The sequence below is a fragment of the Lissotriton helveticus genome, chromosome 5_1, assembly GCF_964261635.1.
Source record: "Lissotriton helveticus chromosome 5_1, aLisHel1.1, whole genome shotgun sequence".
NCBI lineage: Eukaryota > Metazoa > Chordata > Amphibia > Caudata > Salamandridae > Lissotriton > Lissotriton helveticus.
The window spans coordinates 970169140-970188316 of record NC_136065.1 but is presented as its reverse complement, the minus strand read 5'-3'; the positions used below and the strand labels follow the sequence as shown (position 1 = coordinate 970188316).

At 42.3% G+C, this 19177-nt stretch overlaps 1 protein-coding gene across 1 annotated transcript in view; it reads left to right on the top strand.

The window, feature by feature from the left end:
• DPYSL4 (dihydropyrimidinase like 4) overlaps nucleotides 1–19177 on the top strand; it is a 255676-nt gene that overhangs the window by 58618 nt on the left and 177881 nt on the right. The window contains exon 4 of the mRNA XM_078641144.1: nucleotides 2967–3131. Coding sequence (XP_078497270.1) covers nucleotides 2967–3131 — 165 coding nt within the window. The remainder of the gene's footprint in view (nucleotides 1–2966; nucleotides 3132–19177) is intronic.

Genomic DNA, 19177 nt, shown 5'->3' with positions numbered 1-19177 from the left:
GGACTGCTGCTTTGCTGGACTCCTGCCTTGCTGTGCTGCCCTGCCTCCTGCTGTTTCCCTGCCTGTGAGAAGGACTGGACCTTTTTCACTTGAACCCACAGTGGCACCAAGAGCTATCTGATCAGAAGTCTCAGGGACATAACATTTTTCCAACTTCCCTGCTTCTGCACCTTGACTCTTCTATCTGTCAGTCTGCCATGCCAAATTGAGCCACCCCAGTGCTGAACCCTTGGAAGTGAGGCCTAAGGTGCTTGCCTCAGCAAAGCCCATGCATCCTCTGTCAAACTGGAGCTTTAACGCCGTGGCATGGTTCAGAACTGGTGCATCGCCCCTGTTGCATGGATTGGAACCAGCGCATAGCTCCTGTTGCATGAATTGGAACAAGCGCATCACTCCTGTTGCATTACCAGACCTGGCACATTGTCTCTGCCTCGTGGAATGTTCTGACGCATCGCCTTCGGAACCACCACCATACAAAGTCTCCACAGCTATTTTGATGGCATCCTCGATGACAACAAGGAATATCTGCATTGCTTCGACTGCAGTCTTCATCTTCCACATTGACGCAGCCAGGATTAGGGTACTTTTGTTCAGCAGGCCTAACTGGGTCTCTGTATCCAGCACTGCCTCCATCATTGTCTGCCTGCACTCTTGACTTTGTCCCGGTCTGGTGCAACCAGATATCCCAAAAGCGCTTATTGCTTCAAATCGCTATTTTACGTTTATTCTTCAAAAATTCCTATCTCAAGTTCTACTTATTGGATTTTTGTGGCTTTGGTCTGTATTATTGATTAAATTAAGTTCTATTCCTCTAACCTGGTGTGAAATCTTTTTTGTGGTCTTTTCATAGTATTACTGTTGAAGTGTTGCACAAATACTTTACACATTGTCTCTAGGTTTAGCCTGACTGCTCTGTGCCAAACTGCCAGAGGGTGAGCTCACGTTATTTTAGGGTTTTCCTACCTCTTACCCTGAGTAGGATTGTAGTTCTTACCCCAGTCAACAAGTAACCCAAATTCTAACATTAATCATTTGTGATTTCTCTTTTATTTGGACTTAATTTATTAGCAAATCCTTCATCAGTTCCCAGAACCATGGAAGTACTCAGTTTTAAGATACTAATTGACATGCTTCCCTTGCTTTAGTTAATCGACGGAGGGAATGCATTGGGAAGAGGATTCAGTTTCTTCAGCTCATGATTATATTTGGTTATTTAATCTATTTAAGTTTGTACTTAACCTATTGGTTTCAATATCCTTGCCCCTATCTATGTTATTCTCTTCTTCCTTCTTTTTTGTGGCTGTTTTGACCTAGACAGACCTTTTTTTCAAAATCTCAAAGATCTTCTACTTTTTCTTCTTTTTTGAGTTTGTTTTATCAATGTTCCCATTGCATCTATGATTTGAGCTTCCAGTGTATGTTCCTAGGTTTCTGTTCCTTTCTATTTCCTATCTACCATATAAAATTACCCTATATTTTAGGAGTCAGATAACAAAATGAAGGTGCACAGCTTCAAGAAGTCCACTGAATCAATGTAAATAGAAAAGTCGAAAAGTTACTTCTTTATTCGATGAGGCTTCATCCGAGGGAAACGCAGGAACGCTTGCGCTTGCAATAGAGGAAATTCTCGCACCGATCATTCATCCTGTGCAGTCATGGTGCAAACACTCTACCACTACTATACTCAAAATGAATCCCTAAAAGACAGTTGACGTCTGACCAGTACGAGGTTTCAGTATAAAGACTGAAGATTCATACAGTTCTCACTTCTTTGATGTTTTTGGGTAACACCGCTGGTGTTTTGAGTCGACGGTGACCAGGTTACAGCCCAGGATTCTATTTCTGTACTATTTACGTATCACTGTGGGTGGGACCACCATATTTCGTCTGGGTCCTGCCCGCTTGTAACCAGCTCTGGAATTGACACTGACGATTATATATAGGTTCAGATAGGAGCCTGCTGTTCATTGGTAGGGTCACCGTTTTCATCATTTTTACATCCTAGCGACTACTGCTGTTATATTTGCTCTTCAAGTGTACTCGCATGTGGGACACTTTTCCATTTGCCCTGTAGAAGTTCCTGTTACGGGGATGAAACAGGTTGGCTGGATTATGTAAAAAACAATTGACTTTCATGAAAAACACTTTTTCGAATAAAGCAGTTACTTTTCTATTTACATTGATTCAGTGGACTTCTTGAAGCTGTGCACCCCCATTTTGTTATCTGACTATTTTGATCTGGAGTACAGTGACGCCATTAAAAGGCTGGCGTTGGGGTGGTCTGCACAGCGACTATACTTTTAGGAACAGGCAAAGAAGTGCGGCTAAGGGGGTCCGCCGTTGTTGCTTTGGAACTTTATTTTTAGAGTCAGATTGCTTATCAGCATCACAGACTGTCATCTGAGGTTTTTCGGATGTTATTTATTGGTTGCTCATAGATCTTTTACTTCTTTTTGTTGCTTTCAAGTGTAGATGTTTATTTTCTGTTTCTGATTGCTCGACTTCACAACAGACTAGTCTGACCCGAAAGAGTAATGTACATTGAATGCTAAAGCTGTTCTTGATTTACTCAATAATCTGTTTATTCAATTGGTTTAATGTTGTGCTTTAATAACATAGATTAACAAGCCGGCCAGTATAGATTGTAGCATACACACGTGATGGGGACTGTAAGAAAGGTTTTCTTTTGAGTAGCATTTTTAATATTTCAACATGTTAAAGTATATTTTAAATAAAATGAATGATGTCTGGAAATGCTACCCCATGTCTATGATGCATACCTGAGAAAACAACATAAATTACTTCTCGACTGAACTACTTTGCTCAACTATTTCATTCAGGCAAGTCCTTAAAGTCCCTCCTATGTAGGCACTCCTGAGTTAGAATTCAGAAACCATTCATGTTTAAGTGTTATATTCAACTTCATGAACATTTAAATTAACCTACCATTCAATTTTGATCCTCAGTTGACCATGTATTTCCTGAAGATGGAATGACCCTAGTGACGGCATATGATCAGTGGAGAGAATGGGCTGACAGCAATGTGTGCTGTGATTATTCCCTACATGTAGACATCACACACTGGCATGAATGTTTGAAAGAGGAACTCGAGGCCTTGGTAAAAGACAAAGGTAAGTGAAGATGAATATGATGTGTGACAGGTCCATCAATGAATCCCAGTAATTGCAGTAGTTTGCTATAGCAGCTTGAAATGTTAGTTGGTCGAACTCAAAACTCCATTGTCCCAAAAAGGAAAAAAAAATATTTTATTTGAGAATTTTCGCTCTACAGAGTACTTTTAATTTTTCTAAGTAACAAAGATAAGCAATGTTTGTGTGGCAAGCAAAAATCTTTTTGTAAGTTTTGTATTGCTGTGCTTGAGCTTCCATAGTTTAACAAATTCATTGTAAGTCTGAAATTTACTGCACATCAATGGGAATGTGTTGATCCAGAAGTACTGGTAACTAAAGCTCATGTCATTTTTAAATATCTTCCATCCTTTGTTCCCTCATGTTCAGTACTTTTAATATGACTGCCAAAAGAACTTTAATTTTGTCCATATTTAGCACCGTGCATTCACATGCAATGAAAGGAAAATGTCCATGTTTCCATGGCCGCAGTGCATCGGGACATAGCTAGCAGATGACTCCATGTTATGAGGCTGATCTTCATCAGAGCTCGTTGTAATTTTCTGCTCTGGAGTTCAGCATGCTTGCCCTTGTGATTTTATTGTGTCCCATTCTTAGTATGGAACTACAAGAAAACATTGGCTGAAAGTCACATCATTGTCCTAGGGTCTTTTGACATCTATTGGGAAATATAAATTGTGGGCTGCAAGCATCTGGGTGTGTGTGCCTGCCTCTCTGTTGCAATAAACGGCTGCCCAGGAGTATTTTCATGCTACTTAAACTGGAACTATTATTCCAGTTTACTGCTAGCTGTTATTGACATAATTACTAATTTCTGGCTGTCCCTGGCATAAGAGAGCCTGTCTGTGACTTATGACTATTTTTGCCATGACTAGCTTTCACCGGAATAATCGAGGTGCAAACCCTTATCACACGATGGCTAGCCACGCTATTGGTTGATTAGGAATGGACATGAAAAGCAGATTTCCTTAGGACAAACAAATGATTTTTTAATGAAAGCTTCTGTTTGGAAGAATTCGGCATATTTGTCCAGAATGAACGTTTTACTCACTTCAAGGTTTGCATTTTTAGAAGTTGGTAACTTTTCAAGGCACAAAAAATGCATTCAGATGTTGTTACATGACGCAGTGCGTAAACTATGTGCTTCTGTCAACCAACGTGGCAAATGGAACAGAAACAATATGAACAGCAGAGGGGTCAGGATACCTGCCATGTCTATTTTGTATTGAGGTGCTTTACAGCCAAACCAACAGCAGTGCACTCTGCACAGCACAAAAGGTTTGCTGACTCTGAAAAGATAGTCCACACTAACGCTTCCTTATAATAATAATAACGGGCCCGATTCACAGAACTAACTTAAGACAAAATCCTAAACTTACTACCATTTTGGTATTCACAGAAGGCACTTACTCATTTTGGTATTCACAGAAGGCACTTACTCATTTCGGTATTCACAGAAGTTAGGAGTCCTAACTTTAGGACTCCTAAATGCCTTCTGTGAATACCGAAAGTCTTAAAGTTAGGATTTTTCTCATTTTAGTAGTAGTAAAGTTAGGACTTCTAACTTTAGGACTCCTAAATGCCTTCTGTGAATACCGAAAGTCTTAAAATTAGGATTTTTCTCAGTTTAGTAGTAGTAAAGTTAGGACTCCTAACTTTAGAACTCCTAAATGCCTTCTGTGAATACCGAAAGTCTTAAAATTAGGATTTTTCTCAATTTAGTAGTAGTAAAGTTAGGACTCCTAACTTTCAGACTCCTAAATGCCTTCTGTGAATACTGAAAGTCTTAAAATTAGGATTTTTCTCAGTTTAGTAGTAGTAAAGTTAGGACTCCTAACTTTAGAACTCCTAAATGCCTTCTGTGAATACTGAAAGTCTTAAAATTAGGATTTTTCTCAATTTAGTAGTAGTAAAGTTAGGACTCCTAATTTTCGGACTCCTAAATGCCTGCGGTGAATAACGAAAGTCTTAAAATTAGGATTTGTCTCAACTTTACTACTACGAAACAGAGAAAAATCCTAATTTTAAGACTTTCGGTATTCACAGAAGGCATTTAGGAGTCCTAAAGTTAGGAGTCCTAACTTTACTACTACTAAATTTAGAAAAATCCTAATTTTAAGACTTTTATTATTCACAGAAGGCATTTAGGAGTCCTAAAGTTAGGAGTCCTAACTTTACTACTACTAAATGTAGATTTTTCTAGTATTCATGACGGAAAATCTTAATTGTATTAAAGACACGGAGGCGAGTATTATGCTTTCTTATCTTGCATTTATTTTAACAGCAGCCAAGATAAGTAAAAAACTACAGTTCCCAGAGGGCCAGAAAACAAACTGGGCCATGGGAATGAGAAAGAACGAGAATACAGTAACCAATCACGGAAGAGCTATTAGATAAAGACCCTAACTGACTGCGCAGATTCCTCTTTTCGCTGGCGAGCAGGTCAAGCATAGTCATTAAACAAAGGGAAAATGAATAAGATTAAGGATATAGCCAAAGTCCAGGAACATAAGTCTTGTATCAAAGGAATCCAAGGAAGAAGGCCAAACAGGAGTCCAGGAGGAGGATCCAGGAGCGCTGGAGATGGAGAACTCGGAGGTGAAGATCGAAGGAGTCGAAGGGAAGATCTTCTAAGATGAAGCCGGTGGCAGGGCTGGATTCGCTGTAGGGAGGGAGAACAAATGTTAAGAATGTTGCGGCGGGATAATACTCGCCTCCGTGTCTTTAATAAAATTAAGATTTTCCGTCATGAATACTAGAAAAATCTACATTTTATGGCAAGACCGGAGGCTCCTATTATGCTTGTTTAAAGCATATTAACAACATCAGAAGCCACAGTATGAACAGGTTTACAATAGAACATGCGAAAGATACTGTCATTTGACCAGTCTGCTGATCTCAGGATGTCCTCCATACGAGAGCCAGACCAAAAGGCTGTAGAAGCCATGGCTCCCCTGGCCGAATGAGCCCCGAAAACGGAGACATCAATTCCGGCAAGAGACATGACCCAACGGACCCAACGGGCAAGGATAGGAGAAGAGACAGGAAGATGGGGTTTACGAAAGGAAATAAGGAGTTGAGAAAGAGAGGGCGTTCTGAGATCAGCAGTTCGTTGTTCGTACACTTTTAAACATTGTCCCACACACAATTTGGGATGAGCTGGAAAATAAGGATAAAACACTGAATCCAAATGAGTCTTAGTACGTCTGCGTATCTGAAAGAGAACACCTGTAGGAGAGAATTGGCGAGCAGAAACATCTAGAGCCTTAACATCAGAAACTCTCTTAATGGAAACTAGACACAGTAACATGGTAAGTTTAGCAGATAGCATCTTGAGTGAAAGAACAGAATTGTCTGGCCAATTAGAAAACAATTTAAGAACCACTGTAACATCCCATAAAGAGGTATACTTAGCCAACGGTGGTTTCGCACAACGAACACCTTTGAGTAGACGACAAATCAGAGGGTGAGCACCAACCGGTTTACCATCGATTTGGGAATGGTAGAGAGAGATGGCTGAACGATAGAGATTGATAGTGCGATAAGCCTTACCGGCACTGGCTTGAGAACCAAGGAAATTGATGATGAAATTCAGAGAGGCTGAAATGGGATCGAGGTCCCTTTCCAAACACCAGCTTGTCCAAAGAGACCAGGCGGATTTGTATGCTTTGGAGGTTCCAGGAGCCCAGGCCTGGCTGATAAAGATCGAAGCCTCTTGTGAAATGAGGACGTCAGAAGTGGAAGGCCGGAAACTTTCCAGGCCGAGAGCTGCAGGGAGGAGTCGAGAATGAGACTGTGCTGTACGCCTTGGGGATTGAGCAAAAGATCCTCGAAGGAGGGAAGAAGGACAGGGAAGTCCACTGCCATCTCGAGAAGAGTCGGAAACCACACTTGAGCTTGCCAGAAGGGGGCCACAAGAACCAGAGACGAAGACTGGCGGCGAACCTGAGAAAGGACCCTGTTGATCATCAGAAAAGGAGGGAAGGCATAATGTAGATGACGAGACCAATCCTGCAGGAAAGCGTCTGTCGCCAAGGCCAGGGGGTCCGGGCGCCAACTGTAGAACCGGGGCAATTGTGAATTGAGCCGGGATGCAAAAAGATCGATAGAGAAAGGGCCCCAAAGATGGGAAAGAGAAAGGAAGACGGATGGACAGAGCTTCCAATCGCTGGAATCTCGAAGAAATCTCGAGTGCCAATCCGCTACGCTGTTGAGATCTCCAGGGAGATATTCCGCAGTCAAGGAAAGATGATGTGCGAGACAGAACTCCCACAGACTCTTTGCTAAGTCCGCTAGGGGTTTGGACCTTGTTCCGCCGAGATGGTTGATGTAGCGGACCGCAGAAACATTGTCCATACGAAGGAGGATAGAACAGTGAATCCTGTTTTTTGTAAGGCTTTTGATCGCAAAGGAACCTGCAAGCATCTCTAAACAGTTGATGTGCAACTTGGACTCCTCGGCGGACCATGAACCTCCAGTCGAGATTGGTCCACATCGGGCGCCCCAGCCCGACAGGCTTGCATCGGATTCTAAGACAAGATCGGGGGCAGTGGCGAAGATATTGCGTCCGTTCCACGCATCTAAATGGTCTATCCACCACTGAAGCTCGGTGCGGGACTCGGGATCTAGAGCCACGAGATCCGAATAAGCGAGGCCTTGTCGAAAGGTGTTGAATCTTTAGGCGCTGAAGAGCGCGATAATGGAGAGGGCCAGGGAAGATGGCCTGAATGGAGGAGGAGAGGAGACCGACGATCCTCGCTAGGGATCGGAGGGACAAAAGAGAGGACTGAAGAACGGATATAATCTCCGCTTTGATCTTGGAAACTTTGGAGAGGGGAAGGCGAAGGGACGCTGCAGCAGAGTCCACCAGAAAACCCAAGAATTCCATGCTCTGAGATGGAATCAGAGAGGACTTGTCCGAATTGATGAGAAAACCCAGGTCCAAAAGAAGCGACCGAGTCACCAGCAGGTCGGAGAGGAGAGACTGTTTGTCGGAATTCATGAGGAGGATATCGTCCAAGTAAATAATTATTCTGATGCCGTGAGATCGAAGATAGGCGACCACTGGTTTTAAGAGTTTTGTGAAGCACCAGGGCGCGGATGATAAGCCAAAGGGAAGAGAGGTGAAACAATAGTTGACACCTGCCCACTGGAACTGGAGATATTTCCATTGAGAGTGATGAATGGGAACCGTGAGGTAAGCATCCTGAAGATCCAAACGGACCATCCAATCGTTGGGACGAAGAGTGTCCCTCAGATGCAAAATGGTTTCCATTTTGAAATGGCGGTAAACCACAAACTGGTTGAACCACTTCAAGTTGATGACTGTGCGGAGCTTCTTGTTTTTCTTTTGAACTAGAAAAATGGAGCTTAGAAAGCCTGAGGAGTCGAAGGGAAAAATTTGAATTGCTCTTTTTTGGAGTAGAGCCTCGATCTCGGTCGAGATCTGAGATGCCATGAGAATTGAAAAGACGAGGGGGGGGGGAAGAGAAGACTGAACGGGAGGAGAAATGAACTCGATTTGGAAGCCTTGCACCGTGTTTAAGACCCAAGGGTCTGCACTGAGAGTGCACCATTTTTGAAGGAACAGTTTTAAGCGACCGACAACAGGAGGGGAAGAAGAAAGGCTTACCTTGCTGGTGGGAGTTTTGACGATAGTTTCGTTGACCTTTCCCTCGGAAGCCACGTCCACGTTGGGGATAAAATTGGGGTTTGTAGTCCTGGTTGTTACTGGACGAACCTCTGGAGCCTTGGTTATAGGGACGGCCGGAAGAGCGGCCCGTCCAAAAACCCGAGGGGCGAAAACCTTTTTCACTGTTTGCTGGGCTTTGTCCAAAGAAGCAAAAGTAGAAACGAATCTACTGAGGTCACGAACCAAATTTTCTCCGAATAGGAGACCATTCGCCTTGGGGCCAGGTTCCATAGGAGCTAGATTTGAGAGTTTGGGATCCAATTTGATCAGGAGACCCTTGCGACGTTCATGCGTAATTGCGGAATTTGCATTACCCAAAAGACAGAAGGCGCGTTGAGCCCACATGGAGACTTCCTCAGCAGAAAGTTCAGTACCATCCAAGCGGGAGGATTCCGCCAAATCAAAAATATGGGCTAGAGGGCCCACAATATCCAGCAATTTGTCCTGGCAAGTGGACCAGGCCTTGTCCACCCCTCTACGGGGGTCCTTGCCAAACTTGGAAAAGAAGGTGAGGAGCGGTTGGTCAATGGAAGGAACCAAAGTGATTTTGTCGGGAAGAGCAGGCTTAGGGCATTCAGATTTGAGCCTGGCTCTTACTGGGGCCTCTAAAGGGAGACGTAACCTGGCTGAGATATATTCTCCGACATGGTGAGAAGGAAGCCATTCAGTAGAATTTGGGTGTCGAATAGTAGAAGGATCAAACATGGGAAAACCTTCGGAATCAAAAACTGGGTCAAAAGAAAAGGAATCCAATTTAGAAGATTTAGGAGGGGGGGGAAGGGTCAGTCGTGTCAAAAAGGTCAATTAATGGATCAGCGTCATCAAAATTAGCATCATCATCATCATCTGTGTCCAATATGGTGGAAATTACTAATTTTCTCCTAGGAGACTCTGCATGGTTGTCTTTTTGTTTGCGTTTGCCCTCGGAGCCAACAAACCCCTCCTTAGTAGGAGGCCTGGGAGGAACAGAGTCCTCAGTCAAAAGCGAGGAAGACTCGCCAATCAATGACGCTTTTTTAGAGACACGAGATTGAGCAGAGTGTTCCACCTTTCTCTTTCTGCTTTCCCCCGCAGATTGGGCCAATACTTTGGACATGATGCTTAACATGGAGTTCTCCATATTTTTAGACATTCTTTTCATGGATACCTCCACAGCTGTTTCCACAGAATTATTAATACATTTATTTAAGTCCTTCTTGAAGGACTGAGAGTCCTGGGTGGGGACTTACTCAGAGGAACTATCGAGTTCCATAGCCAGGCTGTGACAGAAAGAAACACAGAAACAGGAGGTAGGCGAGGGTTAAATTTGTGAGCAGGGGCGTGTTTAAAGGCTGGGCCGGGCAGAGAGCGTCAGACGGCTTCACACACGGAGGAAGCAGGGCACCAGAACTGAAAATGCAGGCACGCGAGGAGCCGGTAACCGGAGAAGCCTCCAAGAGGTGAGAGAAGGTCGGGGAAGACGCGCGAAGCAGCGCGCGCTAGGACGGTACCATGGGAGGCTGAAAGGGGGGGGAGCGGGGAAAACAAAGCACCGGAGCTGAAATGAAACACACGCGAAGAGCGTGAAATCAATAGCGCGAGGACGCGCTTCACAATAACAAAGTAAATATCATAAAAACGGTCATAATACACATGAAACCAACAAAATATTACTGTGAGCAAAGATAAAGACACTTATCTGACTGCGAGCAGCAAGAAAAGAGGAAGCTGCGCAGTCAGTTAGGGTCTTTATCTAATAGGTCTTCCGTGATTGGTTACTGTATTCTCGTTCTTTCTCATTCCCATGGCCCAGTTTGTTTTCTGGCCCTCTGGGAACTGTAGTTTTTTACTTATCTTGGCTGCTGTTAAAATAAATGCAAGATAAGAAAGCATAATAGGAGCCTCCGGTCTTGCCATAAAATTTAGAAAAATCCTAATTTTAAGACTTTTGGTATTCACAGAAGGCATTTAGGAGTCCTAAAGTTAGGAGTCCTAACTTTACTTCTACTAAATTTAGAAAAATCCTAATTTTAAGACTTTTGTTATTCACAGAAGGCATTTAGGAGTCCTAAAGTTAGTAGTCCTAACTTTACTACTACTAAATTTAGAAAAATCCTAATTTTAAGACTTTTATTATTCACAGAAGGCATTTAGGAGTCCTAAAGTTAGGAGTCCTAACTTTACTACTACTAAATTTAGAAAAATCCTAATTTTAAGACTTTAATTATTCACAGAAGGCATTTAGGAGTCCTAAAGTTAGGAGTCCTAACTTTACTACTACTAAATTTAGAAAAATCCTAATTTTAAGACTTTCGGTATTCACAGAAGGCATTTAGGAGTCCTAAAGTTAGGAGTCCTAACTTTACTACTACTAAATTTAGAAAAATCCTAATTTTAAGACTTTCGGTATTCACAGAAGGCATTTAGGAGTCCTAAAGTTAGGAGTCCTAACTTTACTACTACTAAATTTAGAAAAATCCTAATTTTAAGACTTTTGTTATTCACAGAAGGCATTTAGGAGTCCTAAAGTTAGGAGTCCTAACTTTACTACGACTAAATTTAGAAAAATCCTAATTTTAAGACTTTTGTTATTCACAGAAGGCATTTAGGAGTCCTAAAGTTAGGAGTCCTAACTTTACTACTACTAAATTTAGAAAAATCCTAATTTTAAGACTTTTGTTATTCACAGAAGGCATTTAGGAGTCCTAAAGTTAGGAGTCCTAACTTTACTCCTACTAAACTGAGAAAAATCTTAATTTTAAGACTTTCGGTATTCACAGAAGGCATTTAGGAGTCCTAAAGTTAGGAGTCCTAACTTCTGTGAATACCGAAATGAGTAAGTGTCTTCTGTGAATACCAAAATGAGTAAGTGCCTTCTGTGAATACTAAAATGGTAGTAAGTTTAGGATTTTTTCTTAAGTTAGTTCTGTGAATCGGGCCTAATAATCATAATAATAATAATAATAATAAAGGGCATTTGTAAAGCGTTCAGCTACCTCGAGCGAGGTGTCCCGGCACTAGCACGGAAGACAACAGAGAAGAAGAACCAGACCGCTAATCCCTTAGCTTAAAGACCCAGGTTTTCAGTGTCTTTCTGAACTCCTGCTCAGAGTTCAGCATGCGTAAGTGAGGAGGCAAGTCATTCCACAGTTTGGGGTCCCCACCGAGAATGACCTACCCCCTGCCTTTGGAGAAGCGGGGACAGTGAGGTAGCGTTGGTGATTGGATCTTATGGACCACTCTTGACAAAGTCTCTTCCTCAGGTAGTAAGGGCCCCTGCCCTGGTTGGCACGAAACACAATCGTCAGGGCCTTGTATTCAATCCTACTTGTGACTGGGAGCCAATGGAGTTGCTTGAGGTGTGGGGAGATGTGATGGCGCAGTGGGCCCTTGCGGACAAGCCTCACTGCAGTGTTCTGCACCATTTTCAGCCTTCTGATCAGACACCTAAGCAAGCCCAGGTAGAGGTTGTTAGCTTAGTCAAGGTGAAAGGTCACAAGGGCATGAACCGTGATCCTTCGGCTTTCTTCCGGCAGAAAGTCCAGGAATTTTCTGATGGTTCTCAGCTTTCCAAAACAGGCAGCCGAGACTTGTCGAACCTGGGCCGAAACGGTCAGGTCTTTATCCCACCTGACAACTAGGTTTTTGACTGAGTTTTTTCTTTTCATTCAGTACCAGTTTTGTCCAGTCAATCCTGATAAATGTTCGCCATCATCTAAGACCTGTCATGCCATCACCAGGTTGATTAAACAAGCATTTGCAATGCAATAGGTCTCACATTTATGAGAGTTTGAGCTATTGGCATTGTAAATGACAATACCTTTTATTTATGTGTTGTGTTTTAAACAGATAAATAAAAGGCATTGTCATTTACAATGCCAATAGCTTAAACTCTTCCAAATGTGAGACCGATTGCATGCAAATGCCAGCACCTATGCTATAAAATTTTTTTTAAAAAGCATTAGGAGAGAGCATGTGCTGGCTGCTGTTTTCTGAGGCTGTAATTAAAGCAAAGCTTACCAAGTAACAACACTCTTAACAGGGGTGTCTCCATGTGAAGTTACAAATTGAGACAAGGTGGTACTAAGGAGGGACTACTAAGACTATTGAGCAAGAACAGCCACAGTGTACAGTGGACAATGACACAAGCCAATGAAAAATATGGGTGGAGAGTGGGCGGGGCTTCAAGTGCCTACCTGACTACAGCACGCCTCGCAGAGCAGAGCATACACTGCCCAGGCTAAAATACCCAGTAAGGACTTTTTAAATATCGATGATTAAATATCTGCCTACCGTGGACAAAGGAGCTGAAAAGGAGACAGTCCTGCCCTCACCAAGAAAGGCTCTGTTCCCATATGTGACTCCATGACAGATTACACACTAGCCAGGATTCATTGAATATGAGGTATTGTTACGGATTGTCAAGTAGGGGTATCCCTATTTCTGCTGAGTATTCAATAAATGGTTGTTTTTTAAGTCCCAATTAGAACCAGGGCCCTTTACTAGGTTGGAAGGATTGTGTGTTCTCTCTTCCTGTGATGGGTCATATGTTCTCACTTCCTGTGATGTCATCAGTGGGACGTCACAGGCTGTGTGATATCCCTCCCACTATTTGATTGTGATGAATTGACACTGTTGGCATCACCTGAGCTAGCAGAAGGCCCCATTAGAAGATGCTGCATAGGCGTCCTTGCTGGTGTGTTCAGAGGTGCCGCAGTTTGTATTTTACATCATCACCTTCTGGTCCATTGTGTTATTACATCATTGTAAGTGGGGAGTGAGTGCTACGCTGACAGTTAACATATTTCACTTTACACACTTAAGGATCGCTTTAATTACAGAGCACCGTAGACAAATCAACACGTGCAGCCTTTCTGAGCCATCAGTGTACCCTCCCTCTCTAATCCACAGTCTCAGCAGACCGAAGTACACTCCGCACTCCCCCTTTCCACCAAAGTGTGGCCTTCAGTTCCCACAGCGCCCCTTTCTGCATCCCTGGATGCTCAAGTTACGTAGGCGTCTCAGCCTGGGCCTCAGGAGTGTGCCGGCTCACACTGGGGGTCAGTCCCTCCGGTGCAACCAGGCGCTGCAGACGGGGGCTGCTCTGTCTGTGGAGCTCTGCCGTCTGTAGGGGGGGTCAGCTGGGGGCGTAATGCAGGCCAATTTGGTCATTAAGTACTGTCTCGAAAGCCAACGCACTTGGCTTTTAATACACCCATTAAACCCAAAGATGCGTGTTAAGCTGTCAGACGCAGACCGGCCAGACAGCTTAATGAGGTTCCATGTTTATCCCTGCCAACCTACTGCTTCTGAAGGCAAACAACAGTTGCTATATTGTTTCTCTATTTCAACTAACTTGCCAACCTCAATGTCCTTTAAGTTTTTAAGATTTCTAAGGTGTTTAAATGCCCTTATCATTTTGCAGGTAGGCTAACATTTTTATATTTTTGGGTTATGATAGGTGGGCAGACCCCAGCACACTTGAAGGGATATGGGTGAATGATGTCATAGGTTGCAAAAAATATCTTTAAAAGAGTGTTCTGGAATACAAAAGTCAATCAAATGTAATCTGAAAAGAGGCTTTCTGGAATCCCAAAGCCCCCCACTCATCAGGCAAAAGATATGCTCGATTCAGGAATTCAAATCTGATCAGACACCATATGTCTTTGAAATAGTAAGGAGTCCAAAACTTCTTCGGACATTATCAAACCAGGAGACATTCTTCAATCTAAAAGTAGCAGAGCACCATCAATTTATTTGGACATTTTAGAATCCAAAATCAAGCCAGACTTTATCAAAGGAACATACTGGAACACAAAAATAAATCCTATGTCATCAAGTAAACAAACGCTCTGTCAACCCATTCACATGGAGATGATACCTTTGAGAAAGACAGCGGTAAAGAAAATATGAGATTAAGCATTACTAAACACATAAACACATGAGAACTCAAGAGCACACACTTACTGCAAGTAATCCACAAGCAAAACAGAAAGCATCTCCACATTCGGGCCGGGGAGGAGACCTGGGAGGCCGAGGGTTGCCCGCGCATGCGCGGTACCTGGAACTTTCGCGTGTTCTGCGGCTCGTGCCCCGTGGTGGCACGTGCGGACTTCAAAAGCCGCTGTACTTTAATGAGTGCTGCGTGGCTCATGCGGCCTAGGGAGAGGGCCGCCAAAGCACCCTAGGCAAAATAAAGCAGTAGAGGAAGTCTGGCGGGATCCCACCCCACCTTCGTGAATGCCGCATGGTGCGGCAAAAGCAGGTTTTCAGACGGAGCTCCTGTGAGCAAGACGGAGCCCCGCGTGTTGCTGCAGTGACTGGCTGAAGACGCGAGACCAGCCGAGGAGCAGGGCAGAGTCCCCACAAGAGCCGGTAAGTGGGGCATGCTGTACGTGTAAAGTGCACCGCGCTAGGAGCGCACGTGCGCATTAAAAAAAAAGAAATTGCATGATGCTGCTGAGGACAGGAGATGTGCACATCGCATTTCTGTACGTGCATGTTCACGGGCGCGTTCACAATTGCAGTCCGTCCTGCGCGTACACATGCGCTGCGTCGCTACGCGAGACCTAAAAAATGACACAAATAAAGTGGGTGCAAAGTGGGACGTCAGATGGCTTCAACTGGTGTTCAGATCCGGGAAGTGGATTTCTGCTCATGTAAACAGTTTACAAGCACTGCTAGTGTGATTTTCTGTTTAATGAAAGTGGTTAGCCTGGCATAGATATGGCTACTTTTCAGTAAAGTTAAGTTTATACAGAGAAGAAGACCTTAATGAATTTTCTGTACAGTGCCCAATATCATGTCATTTATAGAAAAGAGATACACACATATATATAAATATTTTACACTTAGATAAGAAGGGAAGCCACGTGGGCTCTTTTGAAATCAGAGACTGCCTCCCGTGATCAAGGCTCGCCTAGAGCAGAAACGTCGGGACTTGGGAGCCTCTTACCTTGTTTCACATTAAATACTACTTGAATTGGAACCTAACCATACCCATCCGAATTGCCCTGCAACACAAGCAAGCCTGATCCTTAAAGGGCGTCCGGTGCCAACAGCGCAAGGCTTCTGTTAAACATCCAAACAAAACCTCCTTCTCTCACATCCAAGGAGAAGCACCGACACTGGTTAGGTTCCAATTTAAACTATATATATATATATATATATCTGCAATACCTCGCAGCGCTCCACCAATATAGTGAATAACAAGGCATGGACCATCTCTTGTGCAGTATGCTATTTATTGTCCAACAAACAGCTCAGCCATGACGCGTTTCGGCCGTCCCTGCGGCCTTGGTCACATGACGATACTTGATTTTCAGCCCATTTTTAAAGTGCTAGTGCATCACATGTCAGGAATAGACATAGAAAAAATACTGACGGTTTTAATACCCTTAATATCTTTGAATGAAAATGCCACAATTTCTATCTGTATGAATACAGTAAGTCCTTTCTGCCAAAGACAGTTCATAATTCACCTCCCTTGAGATAAGTTCATATTGCGGACAGTAACATTGCAAAGATTATATAATTCTCATTCTTTCTACATATCTAGTCTATATTATGTCGCTTGATATTTCATACTAAATATATTTGACATGTGTTTATAGACAAAATGCCTAAAAAACAAAACAAAAGTAAAAGTGCTCACCACAACGTGTCTAAATTATAAAAACTATTTCGAAAAAAAGAGAATTATGTACTCTTAATCAATTGCACAGGAGTTTGTACATGCATGCTATAGGTCACGTGTTATCAAATCAATAGGTTTTACTCACAAAACATATATAAACACATCCCCATATATACAATCACTTTACTATCACCTGAATGTATCCCATATCCATTTAAAGAATATACACATTATATCATATATAAAAGGATCCCCTTCTATAATTAAGTTAAAGTGACTTGGTGCAACAGTACAATGAGGGTAAAGTGACTCATGCAAGTTGTTTTCTAAAAAATTAATGATTCAACTTGAATGGGGACTTTCGGGGGAAGAGGAATCAGGTATTTCATAATCTTGCTTTGGACAGGCAGTTTTTAAACAGGAAAAAATCAGTGCTATATATGATTTAATTAATTACATATCACTATTCTATTCATCTGTAAAAACCATGTTTAGTGATAAAAACAGATTAAAGAATACTCGCATAATATAAGAACAAATTCAGTCTATCAGAGATGGATATCGGTGACATAATAAAACCAAACAGTCTAAAATACATACGGATAAAACTACCCTAATGTTTAGAGGTCGGCTTATATTAACTGTCGGTCACCTATTGTGAATTGTTGTACATCAGTATATATTCCTAATCCTCTAATAAAAAGGAAGAAGGGAAAAATAAATATACAATTTGTACAGAATATGTGCAAAATACGCAATTCAATATCCTAATCTTAAAACCTGTTCTTAAAAATAACTTATGGAGTGATACATATCCAATTTTTCATTCAGACAGACACAGTGGCCTCTATTTATAAATATGTGTGGAGGTCCTCTGTAGTGTTGAGACCCCCAGGCCACTTAGAATCGAACTCCAGAATGTAGTTTGTTTCAGTTCTTCGCATGTTGGCCTCCCTATCCCCACCTCTCTTTGTTGCCGGGATAGACTCAATTGCATAATATTTTAATCCTTGGGTCTTACTGTTATGGCATGCCTCAAAGTGTCTGGCAACTGGGTAATTTTGATCTTTGTTCGTTATAGCACGCAAATGTTGCAGGATTCTTTTATGAACCGGCAACTTGGTGCTGCCAACATACTTAAAATGACATTCACATTCTAAAACATATATACAGTAATCGGTTTTACATGTCAGCAGTTGGTTGATTTCTCGAGTTGCCTTTGGGATGACCGTGGTATATTGCTTAGTATTCACCCCATGTTGGCATGCTTTACATGAGAAGCATTTATAGAAACAGGTCGGCTGGGCTCTTTTTTCAGACATTCCTGACTTTTCTTAGTTAAAATTGAGCCCAAGCTCATACCCTTACGATATGTTATTGATGGATTTGCGGGCATCAATTCTCCAATATTATGGTCATCTTGTATAAAATGCCAGTTGCGTCTAACTATATTCCTTAATTCCCTCTCCTGTTTGGAATAAGTCAGAACTAGCCGAACTGTATTAGTGTCTACACTCTGGATTCTTGTATCTTTGGGAGTATATTTGAGGAGATCACTTCTGGCTTTTTGTCGGGACTTTCTGATAGCTGTTTCAACTGTTCTTGTACTGTAGCCTCTTTCCACAAACCTATTTAGGCTCTCTTGCTGTTTTTTGATCATATCGCTATCGTCACTACAAATACGGCGAATGCGAAGCATTTCGCCGTATGGGATTTATTTGATCAAGTGTTGCGGATGGGCACTTGTCGCATGTAACAGTGTGTTACCAGCTGTCGGTTTTCTAAAAAGGGTAGTAGTAAGAACATTACTTTTTAAAAAAACCTGCACATCTAAAAATGTCACCGATTCCTTGCTAATACTAGAAGTAAAATTCAAATTAAGATCATTTACATTTATTTCCTGTATAAAATTTACAACACTGTCCTCAGATCCATGCCACACAATAAAAAGATCATCAATAAAACAAAGCCAAGAGACTATGTTGGATGTGCAATAGTGCAAATATTTTCGCCTGAGGACCAGTTCCTCCCACCACCCCATAAAGAGGCAAGCATAACTAGGGGAGAAACTGGCCCCCATGGCTACACCCTGAACCTGTTGGAAAAATTGATCATTAAACATAAAATAGTTGTTTTCCAGACAAAATGTGAGCATTTCCAGAAGCATTTTTGTGTGATTGGAGAGTTCCATGGGCCTTCTGCTAAGATAGTATTCACATGCTCGAAGGCCATCTCTATGTTTAATACATGTATATAGGGAGCTTACATCCAATGTTACCAAGAGATAGTCCGATTTCCACTCTATGTCGTTTAGTTTCCTCAGAAAATCACTCGTGTCCTGGACATATGAATTTAATGATTTCATGTGTGCCTGTAGAAAATAGTCTATATACTTTGATAAATTTTCCAATGGTCCACCACATGCCGAGATAATTGGTCTTCCCGGCGGTTCAGTGAGATTCTTGTGGACCTTTGGGATGAAGTATATATATGGGGTCAGTGGATGATCTTGTTTTATGTACTTGAATTCATCGCCACTTAACATCCCTACTCCTTTCCAGGCTACCAGGTTTTTGTTCAAGTGCTCCAACATTGTTCTATATTTTTGCGGATTACTTCTTCTGTAACAGTTCATATCATTTAACTGTCTGTATGCTTCATGGAGGTAACTCGCAATTGGCCACAGCACGATATTCCCTCCCTTATCAGAGTTGCGAATTA